This window comes from Antedon bifida, chromosome 4 (genome assembly GCF_963402885.1).
Source record: "Antedon bifida chromosome 4, ecAntBifi1.1, whole genome shotgun sequence".
NCBI classification, from domain to species: domain Eukaryota; kingdom Metazoa; phylum Echinodermata; class Crinoidea; order Comatulida; family Antedonidae; genus Antedon; species Antedon bifida.
The window spans coordinates 9,802,319-9,824,481 of NC_136229.1; the positions used below are offsets into that span (position 1 = coordinate 9,802,319).

The 22,163-nt window shown below is 33.6% G+C and overlaps 1 protein-coding gene across 1 annotated transcript; it reads left to right on the forward strand.

Moving 5' to 3' along the window:
* The first annotated feature begins 232 nt into the window (after positions 1 to 232).
* On the forward strand, positions 233 to 21,889 carry LOC144840083 (BMP and activin membrane-bound inhibitor homolog). The gene is made up of 3 exons (XM_078695747.1): positions 233 to 604; positions 13,457 to 13,741; positions 19,472 to 21,889. Exons 1-3 carry the CDS (start codon positions 535 to 537, stop codon positions 19,876 to 19,878), a joined length of 762 nt encoding a protein of 253 aa, XP_078551873.1. The 5' UTR covers positions 233 to 534; the 3' UTR covers positions 19,879 to 21,889.
* The last annotated feature ends 274 nt before the right edge of the window (positions 21,890 to 22,163 follow it).

Sequence of the window (22,163 nt, forward strand, 5' to 3'; positions counted from 1 at the left end):
TTCTGTACGTATTTGTTACAAGCTATTTTCAATACTATTGTGTAAACCTAGTTACAATACTATATAACAGCCACGGTTGTCCATCGATTGTTTGATACTTTACACATCACTAATTTGCAATGTAAACTTGGGCGCCTAGCCGGCGCCCGCCGCTATTTACCTACTAATTAGCCTACGCTGCTAAGACCCGCCTTTATCTCCGCCTACCCAATACTACTGAACTGTACACAGTCAAGCAAAGTCAGTCAACCGTTTAGTGAGTGTACTTAAGTGCTCCCAGTAAGGACCACCAATTGCCTACTGTGTATGGCAGAGAGAACATTTTTTATCAACATCAGTTGCCTGATTGTAAAAGGATATTAAGCAGGCATTCTGTCTCGGTATACTCAACAAAATTAAGTTGTAACAGGAAGTGAAGCTCAGTGTGTGTTTGACGTGGAATTAAAAACACTATTTTGTAGACTCTTCTTTATTCAGTGATTTACTTTTGAAAACTTCACAACATTGATCGTTGACGTTGGTTGGGACTTCAATATGATTTTACATATACCTTGGGAGTTTGCGGTTCTATCGCTACTTTCCTTCATCATTGCGAAAGTTGAAGGTAAGTTTGTAATACATTTACTTATTATTATGTGGATTATTAAATGCATCATTATTACTGTATTTAGGCATAATATGACAGCAAAAATGTACAAATTACTAAAAATGACCTTATTTATTAACGCCTGGACTAACAATTCAAACATTTATGCTAAACCTAAAATATAATTTTACATTATTTTAACTTAGATTTAAATATTTCAAATTGTATTGTAACCAACAACAATTTAATATGATCTAAATTATAAAGTTACAGTTTGTTTACAATGAAAGCGACCCATCCTTACAAGCTTAGCTATACAAACATGAGTCGCTTATTTACCATGCCAGTTTTTACACCGTGGGCATGGCGAGGGTTATAGATGAGATCCTTTTCAACTTTGTATAGGGCCTACAGTAGGATTTTATATTTGAAGGGTACAGTTATTTCTCCATGGTATACCTCATCATATGCCATATGTATTTTGGTGCCACACCATTATTATGCAATCTAATCAATTGTTAAAAGTTAAATAAACAAATAATTGTGACTGTATAGATAAAGTCAACAACACTCAACAAACCTCAATTATTTCATTAATTAATTACTAATTAGTTTATTTATTTAAACTGTTTATTTTGTATATTCTCCTTTGTAATAACCAGGCCTGGTAATAACATTACGCCCCAAATGATTTGCTAAAGTAAATTATCTTGTTTTCGATACGACTCTTTGTAAATTTCAGATTCTTCTTGTTGTATGATCGAATAGATAAATAAAACGTCGAACAACATGTTTCCATCATAAACGATACAATTACAGTTTCTTTTCTTAAAAGAGTTAGAGTATAAACATCGGAGTACTACTCAAACGTTTCAATATCTATCAAAAATCAATTAACTTTTAAACTTCTTAAATTAAAAGCTAAAACAATTATTTGTGTGTCCATCTCTTCATTCGTGTGTATACCCTTGTTTTAAACTGCTATATTGTGTTCAGTAAACCAGATACCAAATAATCATTCCTAGTTTAGGTTGTTCATATTGTTTTTTAACTGATTCGAATAGAATAAACTCTTCCCTGATTCGATTAATAATATGGGTGTATGTCTATAAGTTTCTGTATTCTAGTAGGTTTTTAGTAGTAGTTTAAAAAATAAAATCTACCATATAGGCGAGAAAGAAAGAAAGCATTACAATTAGTTACTGATGGTGGCGCCTGGTTTCCTTCATGTCGTGGGTTTAGTTTGTTTTACAAATTTAGCTTGGCATTTTAATCGTCGACATCAACGATTATAAAATCCACCAACTTCTATCTGCATGGTAATTAACCAAAAGTAAATTAATCGACGGTATGATAAGTGAACTGCTTCCAACCACACGGGATTTACGGCTTGACGTCCTTTCCGAAGGACGAAATAATTAATGTTAAATTCTTTGTTAGTGGACTACCAGTATAATAGAACCAGAGAATATCTGAAGATGGGTATAGATTATCTTAATTATTAATTATTCGAATGTAAGTGATTGTAATAACCTGGCACATTAACACAACGATTGAAAGACTTTTTAGTTTATGTTTTCATTGTTGAAGGAATATAATAGGCCTACAGTATATTTTTGGAAGGTATAAAGTTCATCGAGAAACGAAAAGTTACCGGTACCTTATGTTTCATTTCTTTGAAAACCTTTGGGCACAACGTTTTTGCGAACCGTGTAATATAGTATGATAATCAGCACAAACGAATAAAAAAGTACAGTATGTTGGAAAAGTTGCCAGCTTGGCCGTGCTTTAACATTGGCGATAATTAGCGGATATCTTAACGTTAATGGACTCATCTTGAACAAGAAGCTAACCTTGTCATGTCATGATTCATCAATGGCATTCTCATTTAAAGAACATGTTTCTCCATTAAATGTCGCTTATCAAAACTGATTAAAATCTAGGCGGCAAGGATTATTGTATAATTTGGGAAGCATCCGAGAATCTAGCGACACGCTCCCCACCCAGGGGACATTATAACCCTCAAAGATAACTTACATTAAAGTAGGCCTACAAAAAACAGTTGTTGGGGGAAAATGATACATGTGAGTTTGTTTCCTGAGTACACAGTAGACGCCTGCCACTGACCAATAGAATTTGAAGGAATACCCCTTCCCAAATTCTAACCAATCAAATTAACTTATTATCAATTACACAGCTGGTCACTTCTTGTCTACTTTCTTCATTGAGCGTTCATTGAAGACATAATTCTGTCTAACTTTAATTGATCTAAATTACTAATTTATGATACTCTTGCGAACAGTTTTCACATATTTCTAAACTACAATTATATTGTATGTTTAGGCCTAATGTATTTATGATGTAAAGACTTACGAACTGCTCATTACGGTTATTGAGATAAGTATTATAAATATACAGTATCTATTGGAATCGTTTCTATTGAGTAAGAGAATAATCGTTATTTTGAATAAATGGTATTTCCTTGCCACACAGACGAAAACACCAATCCGATCTCGACCGTAATATCCTATATATATACACGAGTTTAAAACAGTTTTTAGCTGCAATTTCTCCATGGTTGAGTTATGTTTCACCAAGGCTTTTTAGTGTAAAGCGTAATGAATAGTCGTAATGAAAACCAACATACCAAGAAAATGAAAATGAGAAATCCAGAACTTTAAACACAAACATTTTTACTGGACCTCTAGCGTCCTTCGGCCCGAGGCCGTACTATTGATGGATGGACAAAAAAAACCATTGGCCAAATTATGTAAAAATCATAAGGGTCTGAGAATACCAAAATACCTTGTTAATACCTCTGTACTTGCGTTGGTTTTTCATTTTATACAATATATTATCGAGTCTTACTTTAAAGATAAAGAAATACTTAATGTGTATTAAGCTCTGTCTACACTTATCAAACTAGTTTGACAAAAAAGTGTGATGTGTCGAAATATGGTAGTGATATAACCAAATATGGTAGTGGTATGGCATCAACATGTCCAGTGTAAACTGCTTTATGCAGATCCTAGCCATAAATTATAATACTGAAATTATAATTCTAATACGATGACTAAATAAATGTGAATTGAATTGAATATGGGCACATCACATTTTGTGTTACATAACGTTTGATAGTGTAGACATAGCTTTAGTCTTTTGTGGCTTATTATGATCGATTAGTCGTTTTCTGTATAACGATAATGACTGTTTAGATCATTATTGACCTGTCCACACAGCCTTTTGATGATAATGAGGTAAAATTAGACAATAGTAGACATTATAATCGACCTTTAGTAATCTCTAATGAATGGTCTTGGCGATGGTTGGACTGAGAATACGCCAGACACGTTGTTTTTGTTGGCTAATCTATTTAGTGACTTCAGTTGTAATGTACGCTTCTCGTCGAATTAATTCGGGCATTGATACCACCACCGACAACACACCAAATCCAGCTTCTAACTTTAACTACCGTACATTATGAACCCATGTACAGAAATAAAGTCTGGGAGAATGGGCTAGATCTTGAAACTAATAAATCAGTTGATATTGGCCTACCTAATTGGTATAGCCCTTTCTCTGGTGTTTTATCTTACCCAAAGTGGATAATGGAGCTAAATTAGTAAGTAATTACTAATAAGTATCGATATATCTATATATAATATAATAACGGAATTACTTGACTTATAAACAATAATTCCTTCATTTATTACCGATATAGGACATACAAATAATAGAAATTTTGGATTAATTAAACTGTAAAGCTAAATAAAACGACAATATTTAGCTACTGGATTTGTGAACATTCTAAATTCATGATGTTCACCCGTGGAGACTGGAGACAATAATCGCGTTACAATAAACTCTCTCGTGTAATTTTGATACCGTTATAATTCCGATGAGGTATTGATATCCCTGTGTTAATTTGAGCACTGTTTATCTTATTTTATATTAGTTTATTTTATTTATATAAGTGAGATTGAAGCAATGAGTTACGACATATTTGATTGCCAAAGAATTCGGATTCAGATTGTAAATCTTATCTCCTGCTATTATGGCCTATGTTTTATATATTGTTCAGAAAGTACTCTTGACCATGCACGAAAAGTATACCTACCAGGCTCGTTTACCCTGTGAGAAATTAGCCCTAGCACCCGGCCCTCCAGGACCCATCCCCTTAGTTGATGTTGATGAATATCACTGAGAGGTTGAGGCAGCTTTTTAGAAAACGTACCATTATAATATATATTACCCCAGATGATGATCTCCATTAGGCCTAAACTTTTCTAGAACCTCAGTGCAGTGACCTACACCTATCGGTAAGTATGTAGGCTAAAATAATGTCGTTTATGTTTTATAATATAAGCCTGTAAACGTTACGGTTGACGTAACTTTTTTTTTTTATAATCTTAGTTCAGATGGTTTAATTTCGTAGTTCAACGGAATTAAACGTGTTTTCACACAAGTGGAAAATCACAATATTTTACATGCAGACATATTTTTGCACGTAGCATAACGACATTTTAAATTAAATGCGCGTGTGGACATAGAATTACAAGTGACTGTAACGCCATACGATTAATACAGTGGTCAATTAGAAGTCCAGTAAACTTAATTAAAAATCGAATACCGTATTAGGTATACATTGTGATCATCAGGTTACGAAAGCCGTTTAAATATATCAGTGCATTAATGTAATTCCAAGGTAGTTAGCAATTGAACTCAAGCCACTCCAAGCTAAACCGACTTCCGATTTATCCGTGTCATTGACCTGCTGCTGACTATACCCTGGCAACTTTTGCATTATCCGTCGTCTAAACAGCACAAACAATCTAATAACTATTGTATATATTAAAGTTTAATAGAATTGTGATGAGTATGACTGACGTCGCGTTGTCTGTCTGGCTTCTTAATTATTGCTTTCAGGAATAAAGTCGGCGTCCTTTCCAGGTACTTGTACTATCAGGGCGTAGTTTAGTTTCTTAACTAACAGAACAGAACGGTCTCCTAAGATTTCTAATCTAATTCAAGTAGTATTTATTCATTAACGTACAACGCTCATTACAGTGTAATTAATGCTTTAAAATGGTAACATACCGAACACATTCCAATCGTGATTATTCTTTTATTTTTTACTTGATGTTTTTAACAAAAATAATCGATCCATTGTTGTTTACAACGTCACGTGTTTCTGTACTTTGCATATAAGCCTGTTTTGACGATGATAATTACAGTATTGCTTTATTATTTATTAATAATAATATATATTATGTTTTCAAAACAGACGATGCATAATTATTCTTACACAACAAACGACAATTACAAATGTCATCACGTAGCTATAGTTACTAGTAGGTACCCACTAGCCAAGTACATTATGGCTGGATATGAAAAATAAACAACCCGTAACTTAGCATAGAGTTAATTGTTGTATAGCTCCCAAGTGAATTTGAAAATATTAGGCCTGACGTGATAGAGATTATTTTACAATTATGTATTTAATACCACGATAGTGAACCATGAATGTTTGTTAACGACACTATTTACGTTAAATAAACAATGGAGGATATTTAAACATAACCATGATTTATGGCCAATGTTATTAATATTTACGACCCCAATGGCCGCCTATACAGATACGAATGTTACACCATACTATTGTCTACTCCTCCATACAGCTTCAACGTATTATCACAATTATATTTAGTAATAAAAATACGATGAATAAAATACTAAACTCAGTGAATGCTATTCAGTAAAAAATAACTCTCTATAATTACCATAATATAAATATTAATATGATGTGATAAAGATACAAATATCAATACTCATTTTAATTACCCAAATATCACGACGGAGTTTATAGTTTTGAATATATATATATTAGTAGCCTAACGTTTATGTTTACAAATTCAGAAAATTATTGTAAATATTTGTTGTTTAGTTTAGATGTCTATTTTAAACTGCTTTTACTATCTTCAACACGCACAACTAAATCCACTATCTTTCTACAACATTCTGCATCATTAATTTGAGCCTTTACAAAGTTAGAATGAGTCACGGGCTTTTTACATTTGCTGCATAAATATATACGACTCAATACAAATGTACAAACCGAACCACTTTCAATTGCACTTACTTCATACAGTAAACAGGTTCATTACCACGGCCTATAAATTTACGACGGATGTAAATTAGAGTTTAAAGTAGTTTAAAAAACACCCGGAAAAATCTTTCAACTACTAGTGCACGGCTTCCAGATCTCCGGCGCCGCTCTCCTCGATCGGGGCTACGATATCCTAATCATAATCTGTTCATTTCATATTTATATGCTTATCTAGTAGACGAAAGCGGATGAGTAGATCCAATATTTCAAAATGCATGAAGCTGTGTGGCACCTACAGCTCTAACTCTCTAAGCAATTGATGAGTTCTGGATCGACAGATTTCACAAATAAATCAGTTTTCTACATTATATGTCTGCGTGCGCATATAATATTTCCATCATTTACATAATCGAGTTATACATTGTATATCCAGAGCTAATTCATTTTAAAATGTCTCGTGTAAACACTTTTTGTAATGATTTTTTTTAAATTTTCATTACTTGCTTCATATCACTCAGAATGATGATTATTAAAATATGTCACTTAGTAAGAACTGGAAACACAGCGTTTTCGAGAAAAAAGCTTTATGACATAACAAAATAACCGTATATTTACTATATTTATACCAAATGATGATGAGTTTAATACACATACAGCATTCATATTTTACCTCTTTACCTTAGGGTCAGTGTAATTGACTGTAAAGGTATGGATGTATTCTCAGAACTACTGACGTTACACGCCGTAATAAAGTGTAACAACGTATGTTTGTATATGGAGAGATTAGACCATACTTAATAAGATTTAGGAATATCGAAGACCTGTACGGTATATAGTTGTAGCTAGTGTAGACCTACCTAATATCAATTTATTTAATCCGTAGGCTACAAAAAATACCATCAATAAAGTTAGTTGCAGGTGAATGACTAATACCAAATCCGCCTCCCCCCACCCCCCAAAAAGACTGTCGTCGAAATCAAAACGTTTATTCGACTCGTTTTATAAATTATAAACGTTTTAACCAGCAAACTTAAGACAACTTTCTATTGCCCCAAACCAAAGAAGTCTCCTCGTAAAAAGTATTTCTTGGTGCTCACACGCCGTGTTTGTGTTTCAAACACATAAATCACCAACAATAAGCCATGCCGATACGTGATATATTGGTAACAGATGCAATGTTCGGGCTCGAGGAGAAGGAAAATGCCCATGAATTTTCCATCTCTACCTGTCATAAAACCATGCTCGAACCACTCCGTGCTTCAAGAACAGACATTCTGCCCTACGTAATGCAACATTTTATTTAACATTATAATAAAATGTTAAGAAAGTGCTTGTAATTTTGAAATACTCTTATTTAATAGTCCATTTTCTGCATATGGGTTCTGATTCCAACACGATGATTAGGCATGGTTTAGAGTGATAAAATACTTTATTCTGTTATTCCATCATAACATGAGATCCGATTAGAAGTAAGGTCCTAAGTGGAGAATGTTGTGTTTGTGTATACAAACACCCGTTCAGAGTGCAGTAGGCATAAAACTGTTCATAATTATTGAATTCTCTCAAAACATTTCATATTACTCTTGCAACTTTCAAATCTTTACTGAAAGATAATAAAGATCAATCAAATTACCTTTTACTGTTAATATGTACGGTAACAGTAAAAGGTAATTTGATTGATATTATTAATTAGGCCTATATCGTAATTAGTTTATTTTTATGATGTTTATACTGTAAATGTATATACTTTTTTTATTATTTACCTATTTTAAATTTGTATTAGTTACTGAATCACATTTATATTTGAAGCGTAGGCTTATTTCTTTTCAGTTAAACTTAAAGTAAGGATACCGTAAATAGGCCTTATGCCTACAGCACGGTAGGCATTATTCAACGATATGTTATCGTTAAAAGTTATTTGTACAATAACATTTTGCATCAAAATGTCATTATTCGGGAACGTTCTGAAACATTCCTTGAAGTTGACATTTTGCTCTAATAATTTATGACCCCTTAGCAAAATATTTATTTGGCCGGAAAACTGTTATTATTTTCATACCGACTTTCTTATATAAAATATATAGCCATCCCCCATGGATATTCAGTTCATTTGAGTCCGGTGTTTAGGGATTGCATACCGTCTTCCCGTTCATGTTTACCTATATTTATAACAAGTGACATTTTCATGTTAAAATGTCGTCGGTGAACCATTTGAGCTACTGTTGATTTCCATGATACTGTCGAAAGAAAGCATTATCATGTGTGATTTCTGTAAGTTGGTTGTTTGTTATGGTTCACTGTGCGTTTCCATCTACAGTGGCAACATTTCAATAGGCCTACAGTGTACTTTCCAACACGTGGTCGTAGCTGACAATTTAACATGTCATACCATTACCATAATACAAAAAAATAATAATGGAACAACTAAGCTAAAATTGTAGAAGCAAAAATGTATTGATTTAGTTTAGTAGTGGAAATGATACCTAATATTAGTAGAATACTATAAATAGTAAATCCCCTCATGGAAAAAAAATAATAAAATCGTGAAACAACAACTTGTGACATTTCGTTTCGACCTTAACACGCTTTAAATAAATAAATGTACTACTAAATTATTACATTTTACATGATAAATGCTGCCTCTCTACCATGTAGGCCTATTGCAGTATGTATGTAATATATTCGTAGAATCCGTGACTCGACAGTCTGTTCTGAAAATATGTTATCGCACAGGGCTTTCGAAATCTTTACAATATTTATTACGATTTATATTTCGCGTCGACAAGGTGAACAAGGGCAGCATCTAAATGTAAGCTGTTGATGATATACACACGAATAATATCGGTTATTATTATGCAATCAATCAACTGCGTGAAACATACGACGTAGAAAATATATTTACCGTCGTGAAATTTAGTAGCGTCATGTTCCGTTATTAGTCGATTCGTCATGTTTCTATGACGTAAAGCTGTACAAAAAAAGCCGCCATGACAGAACTTTGAAATCGAAGCATGCATTAATACAGTATTTCAATTCACAGTATAAAAGACGTACCAGGATGGTCTCGACAGATTTTTTAAATGTTACAGTAACAATTCGGAAGTAATAGGGCTTACAGTTATCATTATTAATACGGTACATAGGTACCGGTACTGTACGACGGCGTAAGTACTGTACTAATAAAACGGTTTTCATTTATTCCGGAAGTTATCCGCCTGGAGATAAAACCGATTTAATCCATAAAATGATATCCGTTGCTTCACGGTCATTTTTATGTTCTCGTGGCTTTTTACATTTAACATTCCATCTCTGCTTAGTCTCCAAATGATATCGCAAATTGATTCAATTGGCATTTTATTTACGTTAGCTTTAAAGATAAGTGTCCGTCCTGGATTTACCCCTGATTTTAGTTGAATCAAGACGTCTTAAAACAAATTAACTTGAGATTATATCAATCGTCAGGGTACTAATACCATTGATATGTCTATACACACTAGAAGTGTGTATACAGCAGTATGTGGTCTACTAACTTAATTGCTTATTCTGTAAATCCCTTGTACAAACTACTCTCACGGGTTCTCACTGATTGACAATGTACATACAAATGTTTGTTTAATTTACGATTAACCACAACCCTATCTGCAGTGTTGTTATTTGTAATACATAAATGCTATTAAATAAAAACAAAAAACAACATTTTTTCTAACTCATCCTTATATTGAAATATTCGTAAGGTGAGTTCAATTCAATATCAACTTTCTAATACTGTTTGTATTTACTGTATACATAATAATGTAAAGTATTTAGTCCCATGTTTATGCACATAAATAAAAAAAATGGCAAACGAGAAAGAATTCTTATATCTGTTAAAATAGAACTATATAAGCATTGCATCAATTTTAAAATTATGTTTATGTTTAAATTGTTCTTTTTTTTATGCCGATGGCAATAAAAGTGATAACTATAACATCACATGATAAAATTTACTGACTATACTTTAGCCTTGGCCAGTCTAGCCTTTGGTTTTAGAGATGTAATTGTGGCTCATTGTTATATATGAATTGGACGTGAATCAAGACACAAGTCGTCACCACATGATCCTATGGGTATATATGTCCTTTAGTTACGTTATTATTACATTTTCGATAAAAAATAACACGTTTTTGAAGGATAACAATACAATGTAACTGACCTCGTGTAAATGCCGCTCACTTTTTAAAAGGCGTAGTTTTGATTTAACCACCATAGACAATGATGATCATCTCTTTTGTTCACTGGTTCCAACGGGGGAAAATCACAAGATCTTGGACGCCAAGTCCTCAGATCTGATCGATCCTCCAACAATGGGAACACAGCCGTTGTCTGGCGCTTGAAACAATAATAAAAACACACAATTACTTTTTAATGTGTCTGAATGAAAAACCATCGATATGAATTAAAACGTGCAATGACCTAATTAAAAGTAAGATTTGAATGTAAATGTAGCACGTTAACTACACTGTGTACTTTATGTGTTTTGTAATTCATAGAAAACGTACGTTAATGACTCCCATGATATAAACAGTTTAACAATATTTATGTTTGAAAAACGAATCAAATATAAATGTATTGGCGGTTTATGAAGAATTAAAAAGCATTTGTGTCTGCATATTAATTGTGAATTTGACAGAAAGCGATGACAGAAATGGAATGGTCTAGATGTTGAAAAATTAAAAAGGTCTGCTGTTTACAGAAAGCGATGACAGAAATTAAATGATCTAGATGTTGAAAAATTAAAAAGGTCTGCTGTTTACAGAAAGCGATGACAGAAATGGAATGATCTAGATGTTGAAAAATTAAAAAGGTCTGCTGTTTATAAAAAAAACAATGGATTGTTGGGTGGAGTTTAGCGGTACTCATCCTCTAAAGTCTTCCACCCTAAATCATACTTAAGACCTCCTTCACTGTACATCTCAGTACGTGGGATGTAATATTGTTTTCCCATCCACCCTTAACTTTGTTAAAAACTACCCTTATTTATCTCTTTCTATATCCATATGTAACTGTTGTAAAATTGTGTTACCAGTATAGTAGTATTGCCATGTATTTTAGAAAATAAAATGTTATTATAACTCCGTACAGATAATGATTGCCTATATGTTTGCACTTTACTATTGGTTTCAGAAAAAAGCTAGAGCAATTAATACTTTACCGACAAATTAAATTTAACGTTTACTGATGTGGCGCTACGTTGTCTTGCTCGTGACGGAGCAAAGAAAGTAGCTGGTAAAAACAAAACTTCATTAAAGAACAAAAGCCCCAATTAAGCGGGGACTTTTTTTAACGGTATGACTAATTAAATTTATTATTTGAATCATCTCTTTCACTGTTGTAAGTGATTCTACACTGTCGCCGACGTGACGGAGGACAATCGGCTAGGAGACTGGCTGGAAGTGCACATGCATCGCATAAATCGATTGGTCGCTTCGTTCTATTATTATATCGTTGCCGTTGCCATCGAGTTTAGCATTTCGGGATTTGGGTTTCTCTGCATCTGGCTCCTACCAATATCACCTATAACAAAGATATCCTTTATTTAGGCACAGACGGGTGGCTTAATGACCAATTTTCGGTGTTTTGTGCTAAGAAAACGATTGCTCGCTTGACAGGCATAGGACATACGATCTACTACAACACAATGGGACCAGTAGTCATAGTCAAACGCTTCAATACCGTTGAAAAACTGTCTCTGTTGTTCTACAATACAAAATAGAAAATTATAGACGTCAAGTTGCTGTAATAAAGCGACTCGGCTTACCTTTTGTTAACGTTTCTTTAGTAGTTTTATGCAAAGATACACCATGCATGGTTGCTGCGGTCGTTTAAAAATCCGGTTCTTTGATTTTACTTTTTCTCATCGTAATTTTAGTGGAAAAATATAAATATCTGCAATATTTAGAATTTTAGAATTAACGACATCATATTGTATGGTACCTTGTCACTTGTGTATGTTTTGTGAAAAATAGGGTGAATGACTTTCTGACTTCCTGTGTCTCCCGCACTAGTAATTTTAAAGTGGCGTTTTCGTTTGCCGTTTTCTCTGCTCTGCACATGCACAGTCTTATACACATTTAAACACATAATGTAGTAAGAATGCAGGTATCGATCATTGAGAAAGAAATCCATTTTTGTCGTTGATTATCGCCTAAAAAGCGCTCCATACCTAATGTGCCTTATGATGCAAAAATACATATTATCATGGTACGGCAAGTACTTATAACCATGGAGGAAAAACCTCCATGTTATAACGTGTCGTATGCCTTCACAAGTTACTATCGGTGCATGTATCGATATGATAATTCAATAAATTGTGTTATAATTCATAATTATGATTAATATCTTGATTTTAGTGATCAGTGGAAAGATCCTCAAAATGTGGTAATATAATATTTAACTACTGTGTATTTCATATGGTCCTATTATTGCGAAATATTGTTATTATGCATATTAGTAAATTCCTGAGGGAACACAATTGTGGGACACGTTCTATATATTTTTGTTGGGTGCCCTTGAGGGTTCAATTGTATTAAAAACGCTAAACTTACAATGTATAATAATCACAAGGCTAGGGGCCCGTTCCCGTTTTCTTACAAGACGCGCTTACACCAAGCGCAGCTATTTAATTGTGCGGCGGGTGTGTCATAACTTCATATCGTAAAATGCTTTTTTTTAAATACAGAACAATTATTAATATTTGTTTGTTGTTGTTTTTTTTTGTATTTTAGGGGAAATACATTGTTATTGCAACGCGCCGAGTTGCGTAGGATACAGTTACATGTGCAAATCAGATACTGGTTGTTATACGGAATTTATCGAAGATTCTATCCACGGCAGCCGTTCCTACACACACGGTTGTGTAGAGGATTTAGCAGTAAATTTATGTCAAACCAGGGAAAATATTAATAACACAGAAACACTGACGGTGTTATGTTGTACCAGTGACATGTGTAATTATGATATAAGTGTGGATAGACCAATCACAATTCCGGAAGGAGACCGTAATGAATTAGGTAAGCGAATGCTAAAATATAATGTTTTTAAAATGTACAGTTAATATTGTATTTTGGGACACAATCAGGACGTCTGTCTGACACTTTTCTAGGAATACTTGTTATTCTAAACGACAAGCGGATACAAAGTTCGAATAGGTGGAAATGAGGGGGATGTACCGTATGCAAAGCACAAATGATTATTAAGAATGATATTATTAGCACTTAATCATAATGATTAATATAATGAAATATTTATTATTAATTAAATATATGTTCAGTTTCGATTATAATGATGGAGGAGATGATAATGATTCGTTTTTCCGTTAAATCTCACTTTTCTCTGGTTGTTCGAAATTCACAAATGTTGAATCTAATAGCCGGTACATAAGCTACTTTTATGTGGAAATGTAAATCGATACTATTTTGACAACACTGCCCTTATGTAACTAAAAGATAAGGAATCTGTTTAGATCGTCCACTTGTCGCCCGACCAATTACCCCCTCTCACGCCGATCCCTGGTTTCTCTCAGATATGTCCTTGGGCGAAGTATTTTGCCAAATATCTGACTAAACTCGGAGTATTTACATTGTAATTGTACTGTATTGCATATTGAAATGTAAGTAGGGCCCACACTATAAACCTTGTTTCACACAGCACATGGACGTATACACGTACACGCAAAATCGGCAAATCGTCGTATTGTGATTGGTCAAATTACTTGCGTTTCACAGTGTACGTAACAGCGTAACCACGACACCACAGAGGTCTGGTTTATACAGTTGCGAGGGACATCATGCATTTAGAGTTCCTACTAAAACAACACGATGTGACGTGTGCACAGAATTTGCTTATTGGACAAATATTGTCATATGTGGAGATTTACAATGACTTTTACTTGCCTGTTCGTGATCGAAAAAGTTTATTTCAGTCAAGTCAATATCATCTGCTAAGAGCGGCACTGGCCTATTAGTTCAAAGTGATTTGTATTTTGTGTAATTGGGGACATACCAGACAGAGGTGACCCTTTACAAGTCCAAAATCAAGACTCTCCTGAGTAATTTGACGAACACACCGCGGTGTATGATGTTTTATTAATGGGAAACATGTATTTTAACAACATGGTACGTTGAATGACATAATGTAAGCCAGTGGGGTTCCATCCAGCCTTTGACATTGCTTAACTCACCGCACTGTTGGAATCGTAATTATTATGAGTAAGTCCCACATACGGCACAGTCTTGAAACGGTCATTAACGATAATTACTGCAATATTTGTAGTCTGTTTATTCTATGGTCTTTCCAAGTGACTGAAAGTGAGATCAAATAATTTTAATTCATCACAAATTCATAATTTTATTTATAAGTTCAAGGTCAATAAAAGTTAGAATTGACTGCTTAAAGCCAATACATTCACGCATGTCCCGTTTCACGAAACAATTTGAATGAAGCGTTACCAGAGAATATTTTTAGTAAATGGCATAAATAGGCTTTCATTAATTCCTCTGGCGTAACAAATGAAAGTAAAACTATAAACAAATTTGAAATGAACTGATTTGTAGAGAAATACTATAAATCCTTATTATCCTATACCCTATCTATATGCCTAGGAAAGGGGAACGGTTATAAACAAATATTTGTTATGTCCATGGCTTAGGCCTAATTAATTTGAAATAACATAACATTTTTTGTCTAAATACGTAATCGCCATTATACAGTAATTGCCTTATGCGTCAAAAGCCACCGTCTAACCTTCAATATGTTTACAAAAAACAAACGAACAAATGTTACATATAGTCTGTAAATAATATTAACATTGTTAAATATGAAAAACAGCTGTATGCTTTCTAAACGCAGAGTGGAGGTAATAAAAGGCCTGTCAGAGGCTAGGCCTACCACCCGTTATGATGACCCACCGACAACATTTGTTTTCTTTGCATGTCGATTTGTTAATAAGTACGGTAGGCATATTTTCTAATTTACGGTACTCAGTGTGATTTTGTTTAGCATATTATTGTCATTATGTATTATTAATATTACTGTTGCTGTAGTATGGACCTGGTTTATGGTGTTACAACTTACGGCGGGGAGGGGGTGGGGGTTCAGTTTGGTTCACCTGGGTCATTGTTGGATTGTAATCAAACTGTATAGGTGATTGGGGTTGGGGTGTACAGTACAGAACCGTTGACTCGAATCATCCACACACCCATATCATGAGTTAAGAAGGAAACATTCATGGAGGGATCACCTCTTAGCCTGACCTTTTCGCACTGCAAATATTTAACATTTTCTTTAATAATTGTATTCCCATTAAATTTAAATATATATTAATATTAAATGACACCATAATGTTGACGCAATGTGTGTGATTTAAACATTTTTTGTAGTTTACGATACTGAATACAGTCAGTATTTAATAAGTTAACCAGGCTTAGCATTTACAAGACTAGCTTCCGAAGGCATCGTACTGGCTCCCGTGAAGGCCAACTGATTAAACATGATTTCCTGCTCTGAGTATTCTATGTATTTTGACATATAACGGTTGCCTCCTGACAACTTGTCTACCGTACTAGTATACAGAATAGGGATGTACAGTATAGCATAGTCTACACTTGCAAACCCAGAGTTTTCCACTGTTTGGATGGAGAAGTGTGTTGTAATTTCTCATTGTAGTTACTGAGGCTATCACTCTATATGTCTGTCAAGAATATGCATAACTTAACAGGGATTTTCTCCCGGTACAGTTTCTTTGCAGTGTGTAATAGGCTTTATAAAAAGACCTACATAGGCCTATTTATCTATGTAACAAATCTAAATCCTCAAAATAAGCAATATACTTAAACACAAACTCACGAAAATTCTCGAAATCAAACTGCGCGAACTTTGCTATAAGTATAAAGTGCGACGACGTGTATTACAAAGTGCGATTATAGTTGCAGTATCGTATCGAACACAGTACCGTACACCTATACCACTAAAAACTTCCATGCTGTATCACTGGATAAAAACGGATGCAACGCGACTGAATGTGTATACAACCTACAAAATATGTCAATTCAACTTTATCAAATGGTTAAGACACTTTATACTTTATGCAATTGTAAAGATAGGCCTAATTAGATACAATTATTATATTTTTACAGTTGTAAAGTTATAAAGATAATTAGATACAATTATATAGACAGGTGTATCAAGAATAAATACAGGCAACCTGAAACCTGTATTGTAACTGAAACATTGTATGGTATGAAAAGGACTTTAGATATTTATCTTCCAGTGTACAATTGCACCAGTATTGATGTAATCTCGTATCTCACACCATGGATGACTATTGATATGGTTCGGTAGCGTTTAGCCTAATAATATTTAAAGGTGCAGTCACACTAATAATTTTCGTTAGCCAAAAAAAAGATAATATTTTGGCACATATGGCGTTTCATACGTATTATACCTGAGTTCACAGATAATACAGACTTGAGTTTCTGTCACAAATAACGGTATGGATATGCATGGCTGTAATATCGCATTGGCCTATATGTATAGTATTTAAAGTTTTAAATAAAATACGATAATAAATAAATTTATAATAATACTACTGTATATTCGACCGTTATCCGGATTCACATTAGGCTTACTAATTAATATTTCTTCAGTATAATTTAAAATTAAAATTAGTTTGAATTTTGAAGCACAGTGCTTGAAAGAATGTTAAAGTGATTATCAAGCATAACATAAATATGGCATACAAATCAAACAAACAAGAATGATAGAACGTCACGGCACGACGTCTTGTTGTCTACACAGAGCTCAACAAACCTTCAAAAGCCTAAGCTCTAAATACAATAGAAACAATAGGCCAAAAAAAGTCACAGCGATTCCATCAAACCTTGTGTCATTTGTTTTTCATGCACATAAACCACCGTTTTCATGAATTTGATATTGAGATGGTCTTTCTCGTGGAGGACAAGTTTTGTCGATATTTATAACACTTCTGCTACTGTAACTGTATTGGGCTTGATTACTTGTCTCCGACGGCCATTTTGCCACACCGGAAGTTTAGATTACTAGTATAAACCAAACAATACGAATTAATCGCTCACAACAATTAGCAACACGTTCAAGGACTGACGCTACAGGCTAATTAACTGACTCCGTTATTGTTAATAATATTTTGTTCTCTTTTTTAAATTTACGGTAGTACAGTTCTCTGTCAATTATATTGTAAAATGAAATACTGAACTTTTAACCTATCCGTTGAATTGTCTTTTACCGAATTTTATCCGTGGGGCTGTGTGTCCTAATATATATATATAACTCCCTTCTCAATTTGGATTCGTCTAGTATTATACTGATACGATGCCGCGTAGGCCTACACCAATGTGTGCAATGAGAACTTTACACTCCATGATTTTCGATTGTGCTTAGCCAAATACACAGTGCCATACTGAGTAGCATTACATTAGCATTGACGTAATACACAAATCTACCCATGTGATGTATTAAATACGTTATATCCCACGGGAGATGGCCCTCGTGGAGTGCACTTTCCGATAAAGATGACTGCGTTCAAAATCACTTCTACAACGAACATCATTCACTGTTGATGGTAAAACAACTCGTGCACTTTTGTTAATACAAACATCAGCCTCTCCGTCTTGGCGCCATTTGAGCCTGTTGACGATATGTTTTTTGCATAAACATTATTCATTTGAAACAATACCGTGCAATGAGGCCGACTTCTAATATTGTTGACTGCGATTAATTGCGGCAAAATTATTCACGACGCCTCTGATTGTCTTCAAACATTAAATCGTCGTTTTCTAATTAAAGCAAGTTAGCTAATTCGAGGAAATGAATTTATTACAAATAAACCAATTAATAACGAATATATATACATATATATTATTGTTTGGAATGATAAAGTAAATTTGCAGTGGTCTACATCGTCTGGTGTAATAGAAACGATTGTGTTCATATCCAGTAATGCGCGAAAAAAACATGTCGGTAGAATTCGATTAGTTGGTGTTTGTATTGGTCTAGTAAGTAGTATGAATGTCGCCTAGCATACGGACCATTGGGTTTTTGTAATAAGCTGGAAATATTGATATTGATACTCCTATGGTCTCTCCACGCTCCGTTGCGTTATTTACTGAGGTTGATGGCACCAAGTCGTACACTTGATTTACGCTTCTGTTCTACATTGAAAGTAGCAAATATTAAATTTGATTCAACTTTTGTGTCATTCATTTGTTGTCGAAAAGAAAGTTATTGCAATTATGACATGAGCCATTCATTGTGTTTACGTTACGGGTGCTTGTTTACAGTTACATGAAGATAACGAATACGAACAAGTCTACTTGTTTTCTAAGCATGCATGGTGATAAAATATAATTTGAATACAATTGAATGTCTAATAACACAGACTCACAAAATTGAAATAGGCGCGCATCTAATAAATGATAAGGTAGAGGGCAGTGTACCTGTTTATTTTATTTCAACTTTATTAGAGGGAACCATTCCAGCTGGAAAATTAATGGCAGTTGATATTCAGGACCCAATTATCTATATAGGCACTATATACCACAATAACCAGAATTCTGAAAACATCGTATCGTTATGGAGTCTAAATAACACTGTATTGAGTCTAAATAACATGGTTTTGAGAACATCGTAAATTAATTTTTTAAAAATGATGATGGTCCAGTTTTATAGCTAAACTAATATTTCTTTATATTTTTTTAATATTTCAGATAGTAGAAACACTCAGCCATACCATTCCGTAAACCGAACTGTCTGGTTCCGAGCCGCAGTAATCGCTGTTCCAATCGGAGGCGCCTGCATTTTATTCATTTTAATATTGTTAGCAGCTAGGATGCTGAAAAACGAAGAAAAACATTTCGAACGATTCAACAGTGGACACAAATTACCACAATACCGACCGACATCTATGCGACAAGAATTCTGGGACGCAAAGAATGTAAAAAATATAACAATCACGGACAACAATCTTGATCTTTTACAGTGTAAATTGAACAATACATATATCTGGAAACTCCAGCACGAAGCAAAGCAACAGAACAGAAATGAACTTCCTAAAAACTTTTCAATGAAAAAAGAACATTTTAAAATGAATATTGATAAGCACGATATGGTATGATGTACCGTATGTCACGTGATGAATTCCAGTCGTTCTCTTTTTTATACATAAGATTGACATTACCAAGAACTTCAAAACGTTTGGATGATTTGAGTCAGACAAGTTACTAAGAACATTTGTATTAGATGGGGACCGGCATCTTACGTGGAAGATTCGCGTGTTTTTATCATCTGGAAGATTTGAGTCTAACTTGGTTTCACAAAAACATTTACGTTAGAATCGTTAACATAATATGTCAATGTACTTGTTTTTAGACTGATATGTTTTATAAATCTTTATTGACACGATCGTTATTACAGATTATATTCCCATAGGAAATGCATTAATAGATTGATAAATATGATTCATTTAATGTTTTATCCAATATACATCTAGACGCCAAGAATACAATATATAAGTTAACTACAGTATGTTATACTGTGAACACTTCCGTCATATCATGATGCTTGTATATCATAAACCCATGTTGTTGGGTATTCTTAACTTAAACGACAGTTCTTCTAAAAAATGTACCCAATATAAACAATAATTGGCATAGGCTAAAAACGGTTCACGTTCGACTTTTTATGATATAGGGAAACAGCATCGATACCGGCGGCGTACAAAGCAATTCGGTATATACCGTTTGAATTCCTGTGATTTGTCAGTTTCTTAGTGTCACTGACTAATTTGAGTAGTAGATTGGTGATTTTAAATACAGTAGGGCTTGCGATTATGTTTTTTTTAAAGGTGCTTATCACAATAATTAGTCCTAATGTCATAACTCGTTACCGTATAAAATCGAACGTGTCCCGTTATTGGCGAGTGTCGACTATTTACACTCACATGACCTATATCTAACATTCAAGGCATGACATTGTAATTAAACATATTAATCATTAATAATATAATTTAAGTTGTCGATAAAATGCATAATGTTGCCGTGACCCGTAAGCATTTAGTAAATCCGGCAACCGTTTAGCCTATACGACGAGTCATTTTGTCAGTGGGTGGAATCACCATGACTAAAAATGAATAGATGTGGTAAGCAATTAATGTATATGGGTCCAAAAGAGGAATTATAATAGATCCACTATTAAGGGGACATATCTTCTGTACCCAACCAACATTCTTACTTTCTTTCTCGCCTCTAACCGTATGATATCCTGACAAGAGTCTCGATACACACAACAATTACTTATGTGGGTAAGCTCAATTAGTGTCTCGTGTATTGACAATCTATTTGGGTTTTATACAGTAGGTCTATAAAGCATTTAAATAAGATTTTTTAACGGCAAACAGGGTTACATTTAATATATTGTATCGGCAAATCAAGGCGTATACTTTTAAAAATATCAGTTAATGGTATTGTTAATCTTATTGTATCTAAATTTTACATGACAAACATTTTATATTGTGACATCATCTTGTGTCATACATTATTGTAAATATTGTATTTATTGTAAATTTATTGATAGTTGATATTGGATAATCGTGTGCTCATGATGTCTATAAGCTTTATTTATCATAGTTTTTGTATATAAATTATTTGTTTAAAAGAAAATATGAATATAAGTATATAATTAATAAATTCTTACTGAGAGATAAAGTTAAGAAATATGATAACATTATAGGTGCATGCTACACCAATGTTATGGCCAATGTTATACTTGAATGTATTGTAAAACATACTCCATGGTTTAAAAGAGTGGGATGACGGAGGACTGGGGGTTTATTTGTATTTCGACCATTGTAGTAGACGAAAAGATTACTGATAGATGGTCTTCAAAAATGATCTGAGGCTACATAAATTAGTCGTTGACTCGTACTGTCCGATTTTAATTACAAAGAAAGGATTCGTTTACGTGGGTTGGTGGTCAGAGTAATGGTCAGCTGAGGCAAAATTAATATATATTATACCATAGATATGTTCAAATTTAGAAGATGTTCTGTAATGCTTGAATTAAAACAGTATTCCTGAAGTATTTCGTACCGTTATCTTTTACGTAATAAAATATTAAAACTGAGTTAACGGTTTTTGTGGTTTCATTAATATTCTATTCTGTTGCATCTTGTCTCGCTGAAAACAGTACATAGGGGCCTACTGATATGCAATGTAGTAGAGTGGAAATACTATTTGTTGACATTGATTGTGTTATTTTATTTATATTTTATTTTTTTGTTTTGAGGAGCCTATTCACCACAAGCTTTGCTTTCTTTTAGGCTCCTCCACTTTATATTTATATATTTGTAAAGTGAAATAAATAAATAAATAAATAAATGAAATGAGTCATTAATGAAACACG

Bases quoted from the DNA above. Each gene is read 5' to 3' on its own strand.
- LOC144840083 (XM_078695747.1), top strand. From the start codon at position 535: ATGATTTTACATATACCTTGGGAGTTTGCGGTTCTATCGCTACTTTCC. The intron at 605-13,456 runs GTAAGTTTGTAA...TTTGTATTTTAG, and splicing joins CATCATTGCGAAAGTTGAAG to GGGAAATACATTGTTATTGC. The intron at 13,742-19,471 runs GTAAGCGAATGC...TTAATATTTCAG, and splicing joins AGGAGACCGTAATGAATTAG to ATAGTAGAAACACTCAGCCA.